Source organism: Diplotaxodon limnothrissa, linkage group LG14 (genome assembly GCF_057381915.1).
Source record: "Diplotaxodon limnothrissa isolate DT_005_m linkage group LG14, D_limnothrissa_male_GT1.1, whole genome shotgun sequence".
Taxonomy (NCBI): domain Eukaryota; kingdom Metazoa; phylum Chordata; class Actinopteri; order Cichliformes; family Cichlidae; genus Diplotaxodon; species Diplotaxodon limnothrissa.
In genome coordinates, this window is record NC_140609.1 from 38540097 (window position 1) to 38560748 (window position 20652).

Here is a 20652-nt window from a genome sequence, read left to right on the forward strand (position 1 = left end):
ATAATCAGGAACTAAACAGATCAACCCAGGCATCGAACAACAACATTTACAAATTTTCAATGGGGAACCTTTTTTTTTTTCCCCCTTTCCCAAGAAGAAATGGCTTCTTGGTTCTCAGAAATTCATCCATTTACTCCACGGAGATCCTCAAATTACTGCTAAAAGTAATCTTCAACATTACCTTCTTACAAATCAGTGTTGGGGAAAAAAAGGAAAAGAAATATGGCCTACACAGCAACAGCAACATTTAAAACAATCTGTATCTAGTGGAAAATTTGTTTTTATCTGCTGTACTGATTACATCTCAAACAAGGATGCACATAGACTACAGCCCTGGGGAGAAAAACCGCACGAAACCGGGACAAGACAGACAAATTCAAAAACAACAAGAAAAAAAAAGAAGTTGCTGCCAGGGTGTAAAAGCAGAGAGGGTGCAGGGGTTAAGGGTTTGTCTTAGGGACAGTGGTGGAGGGAAAGGGGGGGGGGGGGCAAATAGTCGCCTTCGCTCAGTCGTCTGCTGGAGTAGGGCTTCGGTTTGGAGTTGCCGAACGGGAACGACTGAAACAGAAAGGAAGAGGAATTAGCCCGCCGCAGGGGAGGGGTGGAAGAAAGTTCGGACAGGTGTTAACATTCTTAACAACAACCCTTGACCTCTCAGGTACACTTCATGTCATCTGCCTCTAATCTTTTCAGAAATAGCTATCTATGTTCAAAAGCTAAATTCATAATTGAACCCCCAGAGCAAACGCTCATTGAAATAAATGGCAGGTCTTTGATTGACACTGTCTCATGTTTTGCTTCTAGAGCTGCTGGTTAGCAGCATTTGTGCTCTAAGAAATGCAGAACTCAATCCTCCCCTTACCTACAAACACAGACAAGTTGCTTCAAATGGTAACGATGAGGCAACAAGTGAGACACAGTGAGAAAAACGTATCAGACACATCATCCCACTAATATTCATGGTGCCTGTTTGTCTTTCACTCACTCGCCCAAGCGCTCTCACATGCAGACACACACTTACGTACTATGAGCATGCTTGTTAAAAAGGATCAACTTTAACTTCTACAAAACACCTTTTTTTTTTTCAGACTACATCAAGCCTGCAAATGTTTCTTTTCACCATCAACATGAGCTTGTCAGGGGGTTTGATTTTTGGTTACCTTTGGAGACAGTGGCAGAAACAACAAGTACAGAGAAGCGAAGGATGAAAGGACTGAAGGACGGATGACTACAACTTGGAGATACACTGCGCTGGGAGGCTCTTGAAGACTGATCTCTCGTCAGCTCTCTCACTTTCAGAAGCTAAGACAGAGGCGAAGAACTCTGGTAGGTAGGTAGGGGGTCTGGTAGGTAGGTAATGGATTTAAAAATGCCGAACTGTGATCTGTGTGGGTCAGCCCTCTGGTACATCTGAAGGCTGGCTGGCTGGGTGACTCTAGTTGAGCAACTGTATGTGTGCACGGGCTGATCTCGTCTGAGCGTGTGCGTCGGTTGGAACAGACACCCATTCACTGTGGGGAGGGTTCGGTCGGTAGGTCGACCTCTTTCTCGCTGTCTAACACCAGATGCAGGCGAAGGCTGATCTCAGGTCAGCGCTTAGTCAACCTCCCGCAGGACGTACACACCGCCAGCTGGCAGACCCTGGGCCTGGGATCAGCTGCGGTGTCAGTGCAGTGCTCAGCTCCCACCACACGCTTTAAAGAAAATATGAAAAATAAACAAACTGTGCTGCAAAGATGCTTACCGCAAGTCACACCTACGGCGTCGCTTTGTCTGATCTCTGCTAGTAGCTGTTTTTACTTTTTTCCTCTTTTGATAGAGCCAGATTCAGTAAATTTTAAGAAAGAATAAAAACATTAAATTCTTTGTTTAACACTTGTCAATCCAGTAAATTTTTAAAAAGTAATAATTCTGTCAGCTTAAGATAAATTTAGACCAAGGTACATCAGTGAGGAAAATATCAAAGGAAGGCAAGAGCAGAGGTAGTCTTTCATGTGCTTTCTTTTCAGGGTAAAGGCCTGATTAAGAGCCAAGCTGCAAAGCGCTGACAATACAGAGCCATCAAGAGCTGAAAAAGAGAGCACAGGAAAGAGATCCAGTCATTCCTCTAGGTATACCTCCCTAGACCAGACAGAGGGCCGGGATCCCTGTCCTAAACCCCACCCACTCCACTGCTGGCAGCGGAGGCAGAAGATCTCTCTGTGCTGAAGAGGCTGACGGATCTCGGAGGTCGTCCATCTCGTCATCCCGCCATCCCGTGGTGGTCGGCTGACAGCAGCATGCCGCTTCCAGTTGGAAGGAGGGTCTATTTAATTCCCTGCCTTACTCTGGCTAAGGTGGAAAAACTTAACTGACCCTCAGCAGGAACGCAAGATATCTAAAATCTGTTATTCTTGATCTAAAACTTAGATTATGTTTTGGTTTAAAGAAGAAAAAAAAAAAGACTAAGCATCAGAAACTCAAACTGTCTACACCCTGTCCAAGTGAGAGAGAACATCTAGACCGAGGGCTTACCTGTTCCTCTTGTGGTTAGCAGACTGAGAACGTGACCGGGATCTGGACACAGAGCGCCCTCTGGGAGCAGAACCGGACCGAGAACGAGACCTGGAACGACTGATTAAAGACAGAAAATATTTTAGACACCTTCAGATGATAAAGACGATCTTATACATGTGTCTGCAGAGCTGCATTTCCCTGCTCAGCTGAATTCGGTTAAACACTTCAAGAAGTTCAACTCATCTTGCAAGCCTGTTATAATTAAGGATAGGCATCTGTCAAACCAGAACACTATTCGATCCTCACTCTAAACCATTCCTCTAGTCTTTGAAGATCGCTCCCACCTAACGGCCATTAAATTTCTGCCCAGTCGTGGCACACCCGAGACATGCTCCCTTTACCTGGCAGAGTCTTTACTGAGCCTCACCTTCGTTTCTCACTCACACACATACCTTTGAAGGTTTTTCCTGCTGCATGCCATTCTTAATTGCTCCTTGGGTCTTTCTGATTCTGATCTAAACTCACCACCTGTTACACACCTGGGCTGCAGTCAATTAGTTCTTAGGAAAGTTGGTAATTGAGAGAAGTGACCCTGAAGTATGTGCAGCCAAAACACCAGAGTGTCAAGTTCTCTAAATACTAAGGAAGGATGGAGGATGCTTGAAGACTTGTCCAATGTCATTTATTTATTTAGATATTACAGCCGCATTACTGCCACCTTTTGGCAGTAGTAGTGTGTTCCACTGTAACAGTAGCCAGTAAGCATCGACCAAGTCAACCATTTTTTAAATAATGTATTACTGAAGTGGCCATCACCATTAATAATGCTTGTTCATCATCACTACACCATCCATACATTAACATGAAAAGCACAGCGAGTCCATGTTACCACTGAAAAAAGTGATTTACAGGGAAGAACCGAGTGATATACAAATGTAATTTCTCATGTAGCAGCGGTCAGAGCACAGCATCAGAGCAACAAACAAATTCACTGCGTCTCTCTAACAGTGAGTTTGGGATAAGAATAGCTGTGGACAACTCACCTTCTGGCTGGAGTCCTGGACTTTGAGCGGGCAGGGGATCCAGACCTGATGTCACAAAACAAAAAGCAGCGATTTCAATAAAACTTTGGAGAACAGCAGGAACACCCAGTAATTACTCTCCAACTTGTTTCTTAAAGAGGTTTCAGTATCACAGACAAATGTCCATATGCTACAATAACCACACTTTGTAACCAGTTTTAACGACACACCCGTCATCAGTGTTTGATGTAAGATGGTCATAAAACTTTGTGTTTAACACTTTTAGAAGTGTTTTTAAATTTCCTCAGGTTTAAAATGTTTGAGAAACAAACAGCCAAAACATAACAGGATGTTAAGCACGATTACAGAAGACGTTAGGTAGTCCACAGAGAGTTGAGCCAGTGTTTTGTGCATGGTGACCAAGGAAACCCTGTAATGTGATCTGCTTTCAGTGATGCACACCACTCGCCCTACAACTGTGCAGGTCTCCTGAGGCTGCTGCCTGCGGCTCTCCTCACTGCGGCACTTTTTTCCTGCAGCAGAGGCAGACCCAGGCTACTCGGGTCTAACACCTAGTTCATGCTGGCTGCTGCCGTTTTGTCTCTTGCAAAGGGTGTTGTGTTTTGGTGTCGTTTTGCTTGCTTATGCACCTCATGATCTTTGTAACCTGGTGCATGAGGTGTGGCCAGGTTGATGACATGAATGTCACCTCCATTTCAATATCAGTCCAAGGGCTCAGATCAGCAAATTATACAAAGTGTGAGCTGGAAAAGTTGAGACTTTCTAGAGAAAACTGATGCTCAATCAGAGAGTGAAGAAAACTTTGTCATTTCAAATTATTTACTCCTTTACCAGCTCTGATTCCGAGTTGTTTAGGATGTTTTCCTTATTGGAGTACCAACAGCTACAAGAGACCTCAAGTGCCAGTATCTACAGCGACACGGCTACAGTCCTGTTACAGTTGGTGCATGCCCGTAAAACCAGCTTGTCCTGTCTCACACGTCTTTTTAATTGTTTTTATTGAGTCTTTACCTTTACATTTAAAGATTAAGTAAATGCCATGCTAAAAGACTTGTTTAGAAATGTAAGAAATACATGTTTAAGTTTTTTAAGGTAAGTTGGGCTAAAATATTAAGATTTCAATAATGACCAAAAGAGTTTTATTTTAAATAATTGAAGGCTTAACAGTTGACACAACTTTAGTTGCATAGTAGGCATCTGTTGTTATAGACCAACTTTAAGTCAGTTTCAGCCTCTGAGAAACTGAATTAGCAGCAGCTACTCATCTTCACTCATCATAGGAAACTGTATTCTTACCTGCTCCTGCGTCTGGAATAGGATGGCGATCTGCGTCGGCTCCTAAAAAACATAAATAAATAAAAGTTTGCACAACAGAGTTGGCAGAATAAACACCAGAAAAATTACACAGCTTAAGAGATTGCAATAACCACACGCCGACACAGTGATGAGCACATTTAGTCGTTGGCCTTTCCAAATCTACCACAACCAGATTTTCTTGTTGACATATCACAAGGTGTGTCTGTGCGTCAGTGTCGGCATACCTGCTGCGGCTGCGGGAGCGGGAGCGAGAGCGGTAGCGGCGCCCGCGGGACCTTGATCTGGAGCGGGATCGCGATCGAGAGCGAGACCTGCAATGAAAAATAAGAAACGAGTCCATCCGCATTAGTCATCCATAACATGGCACTGGTTTTATAATGGTACAAAATGGCAAACGAGCTACATGAGCCTTCAAATGAAACATGCTTTCACTTCACCTGCTGCGACGGCCTCGCTTGCTAAAGCGGTAGCAGTCATAGGCGTAGTGACCCCTGTCCCCGCACTGGTAACACCGATCGTTGGGGTCGAACTGGCGACGGCTTGGCCGCCCACGGCCCTTTCTGGAGAGGCCTGTTGACATCTCCACACGAACACGGGAACCACAGAGGATCCTGAGCAGAACAATTCAGTTTTTCACTGTTAAGCACAGAATAATTAAAGAAAAAAAAGAAAGAAAAGAAACACCCTGTACGTGAGACACACGAGACCAGTCCAAGGAAAACATTTACTCACTTTCCGTCCATGCCTTTGACAGCATCTTCTGCATCTCTGGGATCCTCAAACTCCACAAAGGCAAACCCAGGAGGGTTCCTGGCCACCCACACACTTCTCAGTGGGCCGTAATAACTGAAGGCTCGCTCCAGCTCCCCCTTTGCAGCGCCATTGCCCAGGTCACCGACGTACACTTTACAGTCAGTGGCCCGAGACGAGCTACGGGAGGATGAGTAGTAGGACATTTTTTCCTCACCTGCAGGGAGATGGTAAATATATTTAAGACGGGGATCATAGTGAGAAGAATACAAAAACGTCCCTCTACATTTGGGAAATAAGATTAAATGGAGTAAACTGTTGTGTCCCATCAAATTTACTCAGATTTAACTTTTTAAAAATTTTATATAGGAAAGGTTGAAATTTCTAGAATATGCTTGTTTTCTGCCAGATGTTACAGTTAGTGCATGACTGCTGCGTGGAAGTGTGTCAGAATCTTTCTTTCTTTTAAACGTCAGGTTACTCAGAGCAGCCGGAGCACAATAGCTCAACTTTTCATTGACAAATTGTATGTAATTTGTATAGTATTTTTTCTCTCTCTTATTTTCTTTTCTAAATGTACTTGTATATTGTTCACATGTTGAAATAAATTACCAATCAATCAATCGAAGTCAATGAAATTGAAGGACTTAATGGCAGATTTTCAACAACCGTATTCATGTGAGTGACACAAGGTGAAATATCCCTTTGTGTTTCATGTGAATGCATCATTAAATCCTCAGGTGTGGTCCTCCTGCCCTTTCCAAAAATTTACACTTAAATCTAAAGGTGAGCTTTTACCACTGGCTTTATAAGTACCTACATGTAGAGATCAGGTTTCCTGAATTAGCGACCGTGTTTTGTGTCTCCTACTATCTGGGTTGTACCTAATGCTTATCTAGTTTGGTTAATATTGCATACATTAAGACAGTTGGAAAAGTGATTATAAACCCATGACCCTTACAGCGAGGGGGACCTGGTAGCTCTGGTATATTTTGCTGGCATGGTTTGGAACTATAGAAAGACTCCCTGCAGATACTTGAATCAACCAGCTGTATATAAACTGGGGGGGGGGGGGGGACGACTATATTGCAGAACACCAAGGCTGTTTGAAGGAACAGTGAGATGTTAAAGTGCCATAATTGATCTGCAATCTTACAGCGTGCCAGAAACATCCTACACCTTTAAACAAAGATCTAGGGCTGTGCGATATGACCAAAATCTCATATCCCGATACAAGACATCTATCGTCCGATAACGATATAATATTAAAAGAAAAAAAAAAAAAATTATATATATATATAAATCACAAAAATTTTACATTTTCTGTACATTCTGAGAATCGCGGGCAGCTCGACTTGCGTAAAGTGTTTCCAGCTGGGCGTCGTGCACCTGGAGTCGACCGAAGCATGAAACGACACATTTTTAGACCTAAGTTGTAACAGCCGCCGTTTTCTTTGTGAGTATTTATTACACGGCGTGCTGCGGGGCAAGGCCTGTTCTAACGTTTGAGTCTAAGGTCTATTTTTTAGCACCTGGCGGCTCTTTTTTGCTTCTCATTCGTAAACACTCTGCATACTCTTTTATGTGATTAGGTGTATTTTGAAAGGTCTCAACAGGATCTTGAGCTTTATTGTGAAAGGTTTATGTAGAAGATAAACAAGCGGAGGTTTTACCGTTGCTGTTGCTAACGACAACGCATAAAAACAGTCACTTGTCTGTCTGTAGTGTGGTTGTATTAAATATAAGAGAAAGAGAGAACTTTAAGAAATGAATATAGCCACTACAGTGACCATCAAAACCATGAAAAAATATTGCTGTAAACAGTTTATTTTGCGACACCACGAAACAAACGATAGCGTAAAATGAAACAATAGATGTTTTTATATCGTTATCCGATATATATCGTTATATCGAACAGCCCTACAAAGATCAATCACCTCCTTTTAATTTTAAAGTCAAATTCAGCCATTTCTGATTCAAACATATTCCTGGTGTATCCTGTAACCCTGGCAACTGACCACATGTGTGAAATTAAACTTGTCATCAAGCTCTGCAGAAGTACTTCCCACATCACCATTTTTAAAAATGTTTAATGCAGTAGGACCTCATGTGGTTGGCCTGACACTGTTCCACCTATTTTAAACATGCCATTGTTCCACCCTGGCTGAAAACAAATGTAGCCAGGACCAATCTTTACTGCCTTATTTCCCACAGATTTTAGAAAAGGTTAGAGCTGAGCAGGATTTTCCTTTTCTGGAAAGGCAGAAAAAGTCAGTGACACTTTGATGGGCTCAGGAGCAAATTATACAAGTTTTGATACTGTACAAGTAGGTAATATCAAGTGGTCGGTGTGTTCAATTGGTGTCCTGCAGACAGTTATCTTGTCATCATTTCTTGGAGAAAAGGCTGCCTTATCCTGTGGCGATCCAGAAGGATCTACACCTCTTGGACAGATAATTGCTCATTTTAAAAACATTTGCCATCTATATCCAGTGACATGCATCTGTCCTGTTCTTGCTGACCTAAGGAGCTCTCCACACTTGGTTAAACGCCAATTTCCTAAAGTTAAATTCTAACAAAACAGAAACTCTTATCACTGCTCCAGATATTTCCACCCCAAGAATCGTAGCCTTGGTTTCTAGGTGCTTGTGTTCTAATCTACAACTACTACTCGTTAAGATGTGTTATTTTTAAGATGGAAATGATGCAAACTGTTAATGCTTTTACATTTTTTGTAAATTTTAAAGCTTTGAAAAGCAAAGCACCCAGTATATTAATGCCTCTTACTCGTTTAAAAACGCAGAGATAAGAAATTTGGCATACTGGCTACATAAAGGCTTTCTTTTATTGATTCCGAGGTGGGTTAAAAACCGCTTAAAAAAATCCTATTGACACAGCCATTGGGGTGATTGTGTGTCCGACTTGGGTTGATCATGTCCGTTTCATTGTTTCGTTTCGTCTTCTTTTGTATCAGGTACTTAAAAGATAACCTTTATCCATCAATGCTTTTACAAAGGTCATCTTTCACACGCAGGTACGACGCTCGTCATTTATTAACCGGACCAGTAGCTTTTTGAAGTTCACTACATCTATATATCTGATAACGGCCAGGCCCCGAGGCCCTCCGATTTGGTTGGATTAAACTATATTCGCTGATCGATCTGTGTAATTCACCGGCGTCTTATACAATACGATCGTTTGTCTCCCGCGTATTTTTAAGCGAACACCGCTGGGTATCCGTTCAGGAAACCGGCGCTAACCTCCGTGTGCGTCTCACAGACGGAAGGCCACGCCACTTCCAGTTCAACACCACACTTTTAAACACCAACTTTATGCACGCAAATAAGCTAATCGGCTACAAGTAAAACAGAAAAAGCAGCTCTTGTTGAGTTTGCTGCATACGCGCGAGCAGTTATTTTCGGAATTACTCGAGGCCTTGGTCCGCGCTTGCCTATAAACAATGGCGGTAGCACGCGTTAGCCCGATCTTACCTTCGTCCGATGATTTCTGATTCCGCTCCTAAGACGAACTTCAGCCGCGTCAAACTGAAGCCAGACGTCGTATCGTCACAGTTCAATTTGATTTCTGCGATTTAAACTGTTTACAAAGCCGAACAGACGATCATCAGGGACGCTTCCACATGGCTCTGCCGCAAGATGAGCGGCTACAAAAGCAAAAGAAACCAACCACCACTGCAAAGCGACTACCGCAGCTGCGCACTGTGACTTCAACAGCGAAGCCGGAAACGTCCGGTGAATATTTTCAAAATAAAACGACCAAAATGAAGAATTACCACAGCAAGAACTTCCCACTTTAAGTCCCAAAGCAGAAAAGCTGATGTGCTTATAACTGCTACATTTCTTAATGACTACAACAATTGGCTCCACATTAGCTAAGCACGTGTATGGTTTCACAAGTAGTCAGTATATCTCTAATATGATCTTGTAGTTTTGCTTGCACTTCCTTGATTTAGTTTAATTTTAACCCTGAATTTTCCAAAAAGCCCGCTGATGCAAACCTCTGGACTCACAGATCGTTTGTCTACTTTAAACAAACACACAAACAAAAATTTTAAAATGTACTGCTGATATAATATGAGGATATGCCATATCCTTATTTATACCTACTGTCAAATTTTTGGAAACAAATTGTTTTAAAGATTATGAATAATAACATTGACAGTAACTAAATCTCTCCATATTAAATTTTACTCACAGTTAATCTTAATGGTAGAGCACGACACTAAAAACAGTAGGCTCATCAAAAGCATGATAAAGCTTTCTTTTTGAAATTTAAACATAAAACCTCCTGTTGAGACAAACAAAAACAATGTTGTAAATTGATGTTTGTTTTTTAATGTCCCCTTGTGCTGATGTAACAGATCAACCTTAATAGACAAGCTGTGCAGATACTGTCTTTATTGTATCAGTAAATGCATCCCTGATATAAAAGACATGTTCATTTCCTAACCATGTGGTGGAAACTCAAGAGATTTCAAACTTATTTTACATTGTGGGCCATTTACAGCCAATGTTGGTCTTAAGTAAGCTGGACCATTGAAACTAGCCTGTGACTCAGAAGCTTAACTGCACATTCAATCTTCAGGATATCTTCATGTAAGAAAAAAAAAAGTGCAATTTCCACACTGTGCTCATTTTTTCTGCATTATGAAGAAATGCTGGTGCAGTTATTGAAAATCATTCAGCAACTCTTTGGTCTTAAATTGTCAGAAATAAATGTATGAATTATATTATTCTGGTAGCTCACTGACCAAACTCACTGAATTAAATTAAGCTCCTAGGACCTGGCATCCACATTTGGGCACATCACATTTTAGGTTGTCTAGACAACAATACAAAATTTTGCTCTTTCAAATGGCTTTCAAATAAGCCATATTGCTCAAAGGGGCACAATTGTTTTTATACTCAGGAAAAAATGTTGCTGTGTTCGAGTTTTGCACATCATTACTCAATTGTGGCTTTATAGGGTTCGATAGAACCCTATAAAGCCAAACAGCAAAGAGAAATTAAAATTGCATGTCATGAAACAGTTTAGGCCATAGGATTTTAAATAAGCGTTACTTTTTCCTACTCCGTTTTTCAACACGTTATTTATTAATAATAATGGATTGCATTTATATAGCGCTTTTTGGGGCCCTCAAAGCACTTTACAATTCATTCACTCTCACATTCACACACTGGTGGAGGCAGCTACAGTTGTAGCCACAGCTGCCCTGGGGCAGACTGACAGAAGCAAGGCTGCCATATCGCGCCATCGGCCCCTCTGGCCAACACCAGTAGGCGGCAGGTGAAGTGTCTTGCCCAAGGACACAACGACAGACTGTCTGAGCTGGGGCTCGAACCGGCAACGTTCCGGTTACAAGACGAACTGCCAACTCTTTGAGCCACGATCGCCCCTGTGACTATGATTATGATTATTCTGTTTATAATGTGAGTCATCACAAGAGCCAAGGTGTTAAAGGTGCGAGTCATTTTTAATCCTGGGGTCAACAGGTGAAACACAGCCTCAGATAGCTTCAATAGCTATCTGAGGTAAGGTGTGAATGGGGGTTGAAGTGCCTGGGAAGGATTGAGAGGACTGCCTTGTAGGTGGCTGATAGCTGGTGTTGTAAACCACCCGCCCTCAGTTCAATAATGGTCGTTCACTTTTCTCTCGAACGGCCTGTCTTCTTTGTATAGCTGAGTATTGTCCTATCGAAGTGGCTCTTCTATGTTGTGTCTTACATTTATGAAGTGACTGCTTTGTTTCTCCAATTTAGAACTCAGGACTCCTCGCTGCACTGCACAGCAGTTTTGTTGGGAGTTTTGTCCATGGCATGAATCAGTTTTTGTGCAAGTGTGTGGCTAGGGTCTGTGGTGCACTGGGATGTCATGCTTGGTGAAAAAGTTCCTGAATTTCTCTGAAAAACCTGCTACATAAGGGATGAGAAAATTGTTCCACCTGTTACTGTGTTTCTACCTAGATGGTGTCTGACCTTTTTTCCTGTGCAGCTTCCCAAATTTGATGAAGGCCCAGTTGGGATAACCACATTTTAAGAGCTTTCTTTCTGTGTGTGTTCCTTTCCTTTACCTTTTGCTTTTTGTAACGTTTCCTGCCGGTCGATAATATCAAACAGTTCGTCCAGTGCCCATGTGGTTTCAGCGTGGGGGGGGGGGGGGGGGGGGGGGGATAATATATCTGCAATCACGCCTCGCTGGCTTAAAAGCCTGGATTTTGAGTTAACGTTGTTGTTGTTATGTTGAGCTGGCAGCGGGACAGCTGCAGCTGTGTGTGTCCAGCAACCGTCATTAAAGAAGTAAAAATGATCACAACGCCACTGGGTCTGTCGTGCATGTTTACAACGTCTAACAGGATACTGATTGGAGGTAAAGCTAGTCCTGTCGTGTGAGGAGTTGACTCCCTCTAATCGTTTTCGGACTGCATCTGCACTGGCTCAATTGTAGGCTTACAACTGTGAGATGACATCAAAGGATGCTATGGTTTCATGTAGAGTAAGCTTACACACCTTATTGGTGAAGTCTGAGTCTTTGATGTGGGGCATGTGTAGTCAAGATGGTGACGAGGTGTTTGGTGGTTTTTATTATTAAAAGTAGGACTCCTCCTTTGTGGATCAGTGCACTCAGATATATGGACTTTGAGTATCTCCAGAATAAAGGCGGTGGTATGTTGGGTGGTAAAGGGCTTATTCGCTTAGAGGTTGTTAATGACTTTTGCAATTAATTACTTTGTAGCTGCTTGTGAGGTCTCCCTTAAGACCTCATAAATGTTGCTGGGACTGAGGAATTATGCACCTTTCCAGTCAGCTGGTAGTACGTCGATGTTTTGGCCTTTACTCAGGGATGTGATGGGCTTTTCTTTAATGTTGAGGTTGGACAAAGGAATTCTTGCACTGTAGAGGGCCTCTTTAACAGTTTTCCCAATTTGCTTTGCTTCAGATAGTGTTCATTTATTAATCTTTATTACTGTTTCTGTAGCGGTGTTGAGATAAACTTTGGAAGGCTGCTGTGGAGATATGAGAAACATGAGTCTTCTGAGTAGCACATCCTTTTCCGGTTTTCTGTTTGAGGTCCCCATCTAATAAGTTCATCGCCTACTTATTCTGGCTGGCTTTAGTTAGCCATCCTCCTGTTCTTTTCCAGATGGTCTGGATATTGACTTGAAGTGATACGTTTGTGTTTTTGGTTTACAAAGTTGTCTTTCTTTGTTTTTCATGAGTTGTGCCAACTGTGTCTTGTCCACAAACTTTTAAGATGGAGAAATGTAAGAGTGCTGCGAGTTCCTGCAGGGTCTGGTTTACTCTCGCTTTATAGCAAGAGTAAACCACCTATATTGAAATTAACCCATCTTATCCCTTCACTCATGAACTGTTTCTGTGCTTCCCATAAGATGTCTCTTGACTGTAAACCCAAGTCTGGATTGTCTGCATCTCAGACCATGGGCCTGTTCTTCGTACCTCGCTAAGTAAGTTAGCCGGATTAGATTGTTGACGATTTCGCGTGATCTTGGATCGTTCGGTTCCCCGAAACTCATCCGGGACTTGCTGTCATAGCAACAGAGCCGTAAGCGTAAACCTGCTCGGGAGCAGGTTTACTTTATGTAAACAGGATTAGATCGCGGCCACGCAGGTATGTCCGCTTCATTTATACGAAAGCAACAGCGATATTCCACCACTGTTTCACCATAAATAAATAACATCAATGTAACTAAAGATAATGCAGCACTTGATCCTTTTATTGATGTCATACAGATACATACAGGTCATTTCCTAAAAAAGGGAAATGTACTATTAACATTCTATTACATGTATGTGATTATTACAGATGTAATTCATATTTCAGAGTAGTAATTGCAAATCACTTCGTGTAATCAAGATGAGAGACCACGGCTATAAAAGCGAAGGTGGATTTGGGAAGTCTGTCGCAGCCATGTCCTGTCCGTTTACGCGAGAAACCCATTGCGGAAGGTGCAAGATTGATAAGGAGAGTCCTCAGAATCCAGCGTATATTGCGGGACAGACAGGATCCTTTAGCTCAGCGCGACAGTGTGCTCATTGAGAGATATCGATATTCCCGTGAGGATATTATTTACTTAACCAACTTGTTGACGAGGGGGTGCAGGACCACCACCTGTCTTTTTTTTTGCTCTGCCCTTTTCTTGGTTGCTGTTATGAACAAACAAATAGATTATTTCAGGGTCTCTTTCCAAGAGACGAAAAGCAATATAAGTGATAAATATTACCATTCTGTAGAACATTCTTATATTTCACTTTTACCTGTTCCCATGTTCTAGTGGGTCCTGTTGTGGCTCTAATGTGAAAGGGGATATAATATAACAATATAATATAATGTAATATAATATTGGATAATATAGTGTAATATAATAAATCTATGAATAAATAATAAAGTGACTGAATAGTGGTATTGTCATGCGCTTTGGGTGCCTTGAAAAGCGCTATATAAACCCACTCCATTATTATTGTTATTATTGAATTACTTACGAGTTTAATTTGTCAGCAACTTCCTGCCAGCCCTCTCTCCTTGCTTTTGCAGCCTTTGCAGTGTTCCCTTGCGTTTTAATTAAACTCTGAAACTCCTGAAATCCCTCAATCAAGAGTTCTTGCTCTGCTGCCGGAAAATACCGAGCGCGCCCCTTCGACATTTTCGCCGACCAATCAGCGGGTTGCCGATCAATGTTTCTACTATCGATGCGTAGCCCCTTTTACGACACCCAGTGATGTCACATTACTGCGTCCAGCTGTACTAATCGTCAACAACAGGTGTGTTCGGGGAACCGGATTAGCGAGCTCACGGTTAGCGCGATGGTTTGGTCTTGGATGTGTCATTTGATCTTGGATGTAGTGAGCGACGTACGAAGAACGGGCCCCATGTCCACACTAATACGTTTTTGTTTGTAAACGCATCTTTTTCTCTCCATTTTGGCCTTCCGTCCACACTGAGACGGCATTTTTGGTCAAGGAAAACTGAGTTTTTTGAAAACGCTCTCGAAAGTGGATAAATTTGAAATCACTGTTTTTGTGTCACAGTGTGGACTGTGAAAACGGAGGCTTTCGAAAACGATGTCATACGATGCAGTCATGTGACCAAGTCAACTAAGATGGTGGACTGAATTCTACAGCAGTTGTTTTGTTTGCTCTCAATTTTGACAGCCCTATTAAAGATTCATATCAGTTTGTACATGCTCCAGATAAAACTTGGCACTTTTCCTCAACATTTTGCAGCAACTTTTCAAAGAGCCGGAAAGTAAATAAACGGCAGATGGAAATGACGCAGCTCAATCATATTACTTTTCACGCATGCACAGTACAGGAATGTAGCGTTTTCAGTGTGGATGTGGAGCGTTTGTAGACGAAAACACAGTTTTCCAATTTATCTGGGTTAGTGTAGACGTAGTCTCAGGTTAAAGCAGAGGTGGTTCTGATACGTTTCCTAGAGGATAACAGAGTTCACAATGTCGAATAAACTTTTTCCTACTCCACTACTAACCGCCTGCTAACAACTAGAAATCTCACTCAATCCTAGTCTATGTGCATTGTTCTGCACAAAAATAAACTAAAACAAACCATTTTATACCAACCTTTTTAACCATCTACAAACACTGTTTCATCAACAAATGTTCAGCAAACACAAACCAGTCCGCAAAGTATGGCTACTTACTCACATTACCAATAAATGGCTAACAGAGGATTTAAGCTTTTCCAAAACAAATGATAGAACTTTGACAATGACAATGACAGCAACCTAGTGTTTGTAACCAGCAACAACAACAGGGACAAAACCCCATTTCGTTAAATGTGGCTCCAGCTTACAGCAAAGAGTCCAATTGAGCATTAATTTGTTTATAAAATAAAAAATAAAAAGTTTCTCAGTTTATAGTGTGTGCTTGGACTTTATATATCGAATCCAAGCACACATTAAAGCTTTCTTTTTACATTAAAAGTTTAACTGCAGACAACACCTGTCAAAAAACAAATAACTAAACCTTTTATGTGCTTAGCTATCAGCAAGGTGTTTAATTTAACCGGTCAGGTAAAGTTAGGACCAAGTTCTCTGTTCAGATGCATATTTTGATGTTGCCTTACTTCTGTAGCTTTACTGCAGATTTTCTTCTGTGTAACACAATTGGCGCTGGATGAAGCAGCTAAAAGAGTTCACTTTTCTTAATGTTGGATTTTGTTGATCAGGTGCTTTGATGAAAGACGCCTGCTAGTTTCTTCCCAGTAATGGTTTTACTGGTGATTATTGGAACAGCGCTGCTGTTTTGGACGCCAGAAAAGTGGTCTTTTACTCAACTGACTTCACCGTCCCAGTAACAGCTCCATCTCTTTGCAGCGACTCCAGCTCCAAGTTAAAGTGGGCCACTAACACAACAGTCACTGCTGCTGTTGTGTTATCAGTGTTTTGGTTTAAAACTGGGCCCTGTGTTTGCTTAATGTTGTCAAACTTTTTATTCACATGCTGCTCCTTAATATGTTTGTATTGCAGGTCAGTTTCTAGTCGCAAATGTGTGTGAAATGCTTGCATTTACATCATTTAACACATTGGCAGGCTACAGAGCCGGGCACTGAAAGAAGCATCGAAGCAAATACTGTTATAATCGAATCATCAACGTACTCGATGAATTGCTGCAGTCCTAATTTAAAACTACAATAAGATTTTTTTTCCATATCAGCAAGTCCTCTGTGAAATACAGTGATTCCTCACAACACTGAATTTTTGTGGTTTCATTCCCATTGAAAACAGTCACAGATGTACCAGGTCACACAGTTCTCACAGTTCTATGTTAGCCCAAGCATTTTTCTGTTGTGTGTCTAGTAAAGCTGCACACTTAAGTTGGCAAACTTAAAGCTTCTTCTTATGGTAATTTTCATTCAACACGTTGGCGTGATAACATCCGCTCATGTGGTTCGGCACATGAGCCACATGAAGCTCAAGTTGAAATCCTGAGACTTAATGAATACCATAAACCTGACTGCCTGGGTATGTATTTTTCTCTGTTTTCTTTGAACATGTGATCAGGGGAGAGCGCGAACGCAGTCCCCCACTACCAGAAATTATGCAGTCGAGATTCCCACATTTGGGGAATTCGCAGGGGTCAGCACAACCGGAGTGCAATGGCTGAGCCTCGCCCTGGGTGAACCACCTTCTTGATCATGGTATCTCCCCTGCCAGGTAAGTATGAGTTGTTCACCTCACACATGGGGGACTCTTTCACACACAAACCCTGCACACTCACGGTGCTCACAATCTCACAATCAACACAAACACAGCCTGCAGGAGGCTGGGACTACACACTATTTATATACACAGGAAGGAGCTTCCAACAGAGCCACATCAGGTTATTTCGTTTTAATAAAATACGGGGAGTCTTTCCCATCATGCATTGCTGCATCTGCACAACAAAAGCTAACTGAAAGATCACCTTTTTTCATCCATTTAACCTCCTTAAATCCACCAACAAACCAACAGGAAGTTCAAGTAACTCCAAGTTAAATCAAACTGCAGCTGAAAACTGTTTGATTCACGTCTGATGTTTAGAAAAAAGGAAAAAACGCATAAAGCGCACACGTTTTCTGCTAACAGCACAACCACTTCCTGTTCCTTTGCTCTCTGCTGCTGAACAGTTCACTCTCCTCCTGCTGCTGCCCCCTACTGTCCCGGAGTAGGAACACTCACTTTAATGATTTCAAACTACATTCTGCAGCTTCAGACTCCTCTCAATATTTGACTCTCATTGTTTGACTCAATAGGTCAAACAAAAGTATTTGAAGCTGTCACTGCTTTTATTGGAGATTCATTCACATCTGTCTGCATTCAATTTCTAATTGCTCTTGGCTGACGCTCGCTCTTGCCATCTGATTACTCAATGCGATTCCATTTTTAAAAGTCTGCAGCCAGTCACATACTTTGGGCATTTCCTCTCTGGGTTGTAAGTTTGCCGTACCCTGAATGTTCACCTTGACCAGTGATAACAGTGAGAAAGACAAGATCGACTGACCTATCAGAAAACACAGATTAAGGACGAGTCCACCGCATGAGCTCCCTGCAGCTCACAGGGACCAAGAACAAATGCTGCAGCTGGAGTTGAGTTTAGGCCCTTCTGCACATAACAAAGCCTGGACTGCCATGACTGCAGAAGTATGCTTCTCCTTCTTAGAGAGGACATCCCAGCCAGTGGAAGAGAAGTATGTGGTACACCTGAACTAACAAATATAAATGTCATGCTTGGTGAAATACACGACAGCTGCAGAGAAAAACAAATGGCACCAAATGGTCAAGATGAGATGCTGCTATCAGCCAGATATCTGGAACTACATCGGACATTCTGCAGAGCAGCATTCCTGTCCACTTTTGCAGTGACAGGAAACAAGACGATGAGGGGGTGATAGCTGGATCAATATTTCCTACTATTCTCCCTCGTCTCACAGGCGACCCTCAGTAACTGTCCAGATCCAAAATCAAATACAAAACCTATTACAGAAGAGCCGAAGCCTTTTCTTACTTTAAATGTTACTTCAATGCATGCATTTTGCAAGAATTACACTTCTTACAGCGAAATAGGGCTGCAGCGATTCATCAAGTATTTTGAAAAATTGGATTATAAACAATCCTCAACACAGTCTTTGCTTCGCTGCTTCATTTAATGCCCAGCTCTGTAGCCTGCCGATGTGTTCAAGGATGTAAACGCGTGCATTTCACATGCATTTGCGACTAAAAGCAGACCTGCGATACAAAGGGATTTAGGAGCAGCGTGTGAATAAAAAGTCTGACAATATTAAGCAAACACAGGGCCCAGTTTTGAAAAGAAGCACTGACATCACCACAGCAACAGTGACGTTACGTTGGACACTAAATTATTATTAATATTAATTAATGTCTACACCATCATAACATCTTGTTTGCAGCAGCATAAAAACTTTGCATCAAAGGCAAACTTCAGACTGCTGATATACTCGCATCGCTGCATTGCAGGCACCACATTCTCCTTTAAAGGCTTACAGACAGAAATTCACTGCACACTTAAACAAGCAGACGCATGAACAAAAATCACAAAGCCTTCCACGAAGACAGTAAAGATTCATTTTTTATATCTTATTTTAGATTGCATATTTATCTTACTTTATTTGGCTTTGACTTTACTTGAGCGCATTTATATATTTTGGCAGCTAAGAAAATATTTTCTTTAAAAAATTACAATTTCAGATGTCACGTAAATACAAAAGGTTTGGGGGTCTTTTTAGAAAAATGAAACAGATGATGGGTAAAAAAAAAACATCAATAGATCAATCTATTACCAAAATAACCCAATAGATGCAGCTGATATAGTCATAGTCAGATTACCAAGGAATGAGCCAACTTTAAGAGAAAAGCGCTTTGGATAATAAACATATACATAAAGACCAAACCCACAGCCCACAGAGAGCTGCTGGGTGACACAGCCACTTATTTCATGAACAACAGAACAGTTTTCATAGCAAGAGATTGTTATACGTCACTGGACACAGGCAGACACGTACTAGGGTCTAACATTTTCTCTCTCAGGCACATTCAGTGAAACACATAAAGACGACCCAGGTTCTACTTGAGAAAATAATAGATGGTTAAGAAGCAGACTGGACTACTGTAAATAAGACATTTAGTCTCACTGGAACTAGCTGTATAAATGAAGGTTAAATAAATTAAAAATATTTACTGCAAGCAAAATAAAAATATTATCCACCAGCACTGCACCTTTTTCTTCTCTAATCAGAATACTTTAATAATCCTTAAGGAAATTGTGTGGGTTACAGTTGCTCCAAGAGGATAACAGTAACAGACTGAACTAATTAAATAATATAATATATTACAAAGCCTACAAAATATGAGAAATAGCTCTAAATCACAAGCTGCTTTCTGTTTCTACTGAAATAAATGTGCCAATATATAGAAACGGATATTGGAAAATGATCAATAGAAGACTTAAAGACAATAAATGTAGATGTGGTTTTGTTTCCCACTGTAGATGGATAAATAAACAATTTTCCACGAACTGCAGACAATTTGTTTCCTTGCCAGCTTTAGTCAGGTATTGGAAAATCTCATTAAATACATTTTTTTAAAATCTACCAAGATACAATTTTTTTGTGTGCTGCTTTGTCTGCAGCAACTATGTGTTTGCATCATTGTTGTGTTGCAACTTAATATAATAATTTGGAATCTAACATTCCAAATTGGTAATCAGCAACAAGAAACCATAAGGGGTCTCAGTTATTCTGGTGCTGTGACCACCTGGCCAAACTTTCAATATTTTTCCACATGTTTAGGGGGGTGCACCGTTCCTGGAGATACTGCAATACCAGGTCGATGCGTGGAGTGGACGGAGCAAGCCCCTATTCCATCTCCCTGTTCCAAAAATCAATTTAATATATGGTCCCCGGGTAGGGGACGTATCAGATATTAAACTGATAAGAACAGATACTACACTTGATCTTAGCCAAAAGGCCGAGAAGCGATGCCGGGAATATGTCGGAGCAGACGGAGTCACTCCCCGCACCGTCTACCTCACTCACGGTTCGGAAACGTGGTACTCTTCCGTCCAATAGGAAGCAGAAAAGCAAAAAACAAGTAGTACACTTAATTTAACAATATTAATGTTATAAAACTCACGCCCATTACGTTAAATACAAGTGCTATTTTCACTAACGAAACAGAGATTTAATTTAGCAGAAAGAGTTAATGTTTTTACGTTTCTAGTTAAGAAAAAACGAACTTCACTAGCGGTCTCTGGTGGCGCGGAGGGCTAACTGCACTCTTTAAGTTACACTCTAGGGTATTTACAACAGTCAACTCCATGAACAAATTGTAAATATTAACGAAAATCCTTTTTGTTCTGGCTCGAGTTTTCCTTGCAGAACACCCTCTACATGACAGCAGCAGATACCAGTCAAAGTCTGACAACATCCTACCGCTAACATGCAACAAAGTAAAGTTAGCGCATACTTTGAGTCAACAAACTTCATAAAAGTCTC

At 41.4% G+C, this 20652-nt stretch overlaps 1 protein-coding gene and 2 non-coding genes across 5 annotated transcripts; all 3 read right to left on the reverse strand.

The window, feature by feature from the left end:
• Window positions 1-442: 442 nt before the first annotated feature.
• On the reverse strand, window positions 443-9293 carry srsf7a (serine and arginine rich splicing factor 7a). Of its 3 annotated transcripts, XR_014906779.1 has the most exons (9): window positions 9098-9293; window positions 5589-5823; window positions 5294-5467; window positions 5081-5167; window positions 4836-4877; window positions 3540-3584; window positions 2515-2613; window positions 1161-1694; window positions 499-558 (listed from the first exon to the last, which is right to left on the reverse strand). XR_014906779.1 is itself a non-coding variant. In XM_085370397.1 (8 exons), exons 2-8 carry the CDS (start codon window positions 5810-5812, stop codon window positions 507-509), a joined length of 723 nt encoding a protein of 240 aa, XP_085226523.1. In that variant the 5' UTR covers window positions 5813-5823; window positions 9098-9293; the 3' UTR covers window positions 443-506. The 3 variants fall into 3 exon arrangements, 2 of the variants coding, with proteins under 2 accessions (XP_085226523.1, XP_085226522.1); XM_085370397.1 differs by lacking the exon at window positions 1161-1694 and having other exon boundaries at window positions 443-558; XM_085370396.1 differs by having other exon boundaries at window positions 498-1694.
• A 7367-nt stretch (window positions 9294-16660) lies between these two features.
• LOC146619464 (U1 spliceosomal RNA) lies at window positions 16661-16824 on the reverse strand. Its single transcript, XR_014906848.1, has one exon. It is a non-coding gene; the product is annotated as a U1 spliceosomal RNA (small nuclear RNA).
• Window positions 16825-19946: 3122 nt separating this feature from the next.
• LOC146619465 (U2 spliceosomal RNA) lies at window positions 19947-20137 on the reverse strand. Its single transcript, XR_014906844.1, has one exon. It is a non-coding gene; the product is annotated as a U2 spliceosomal RNA (small nuclear RNA).
• Between the last annotated feature and the right edge of the window lie 515 nt (window positions 20138-20652).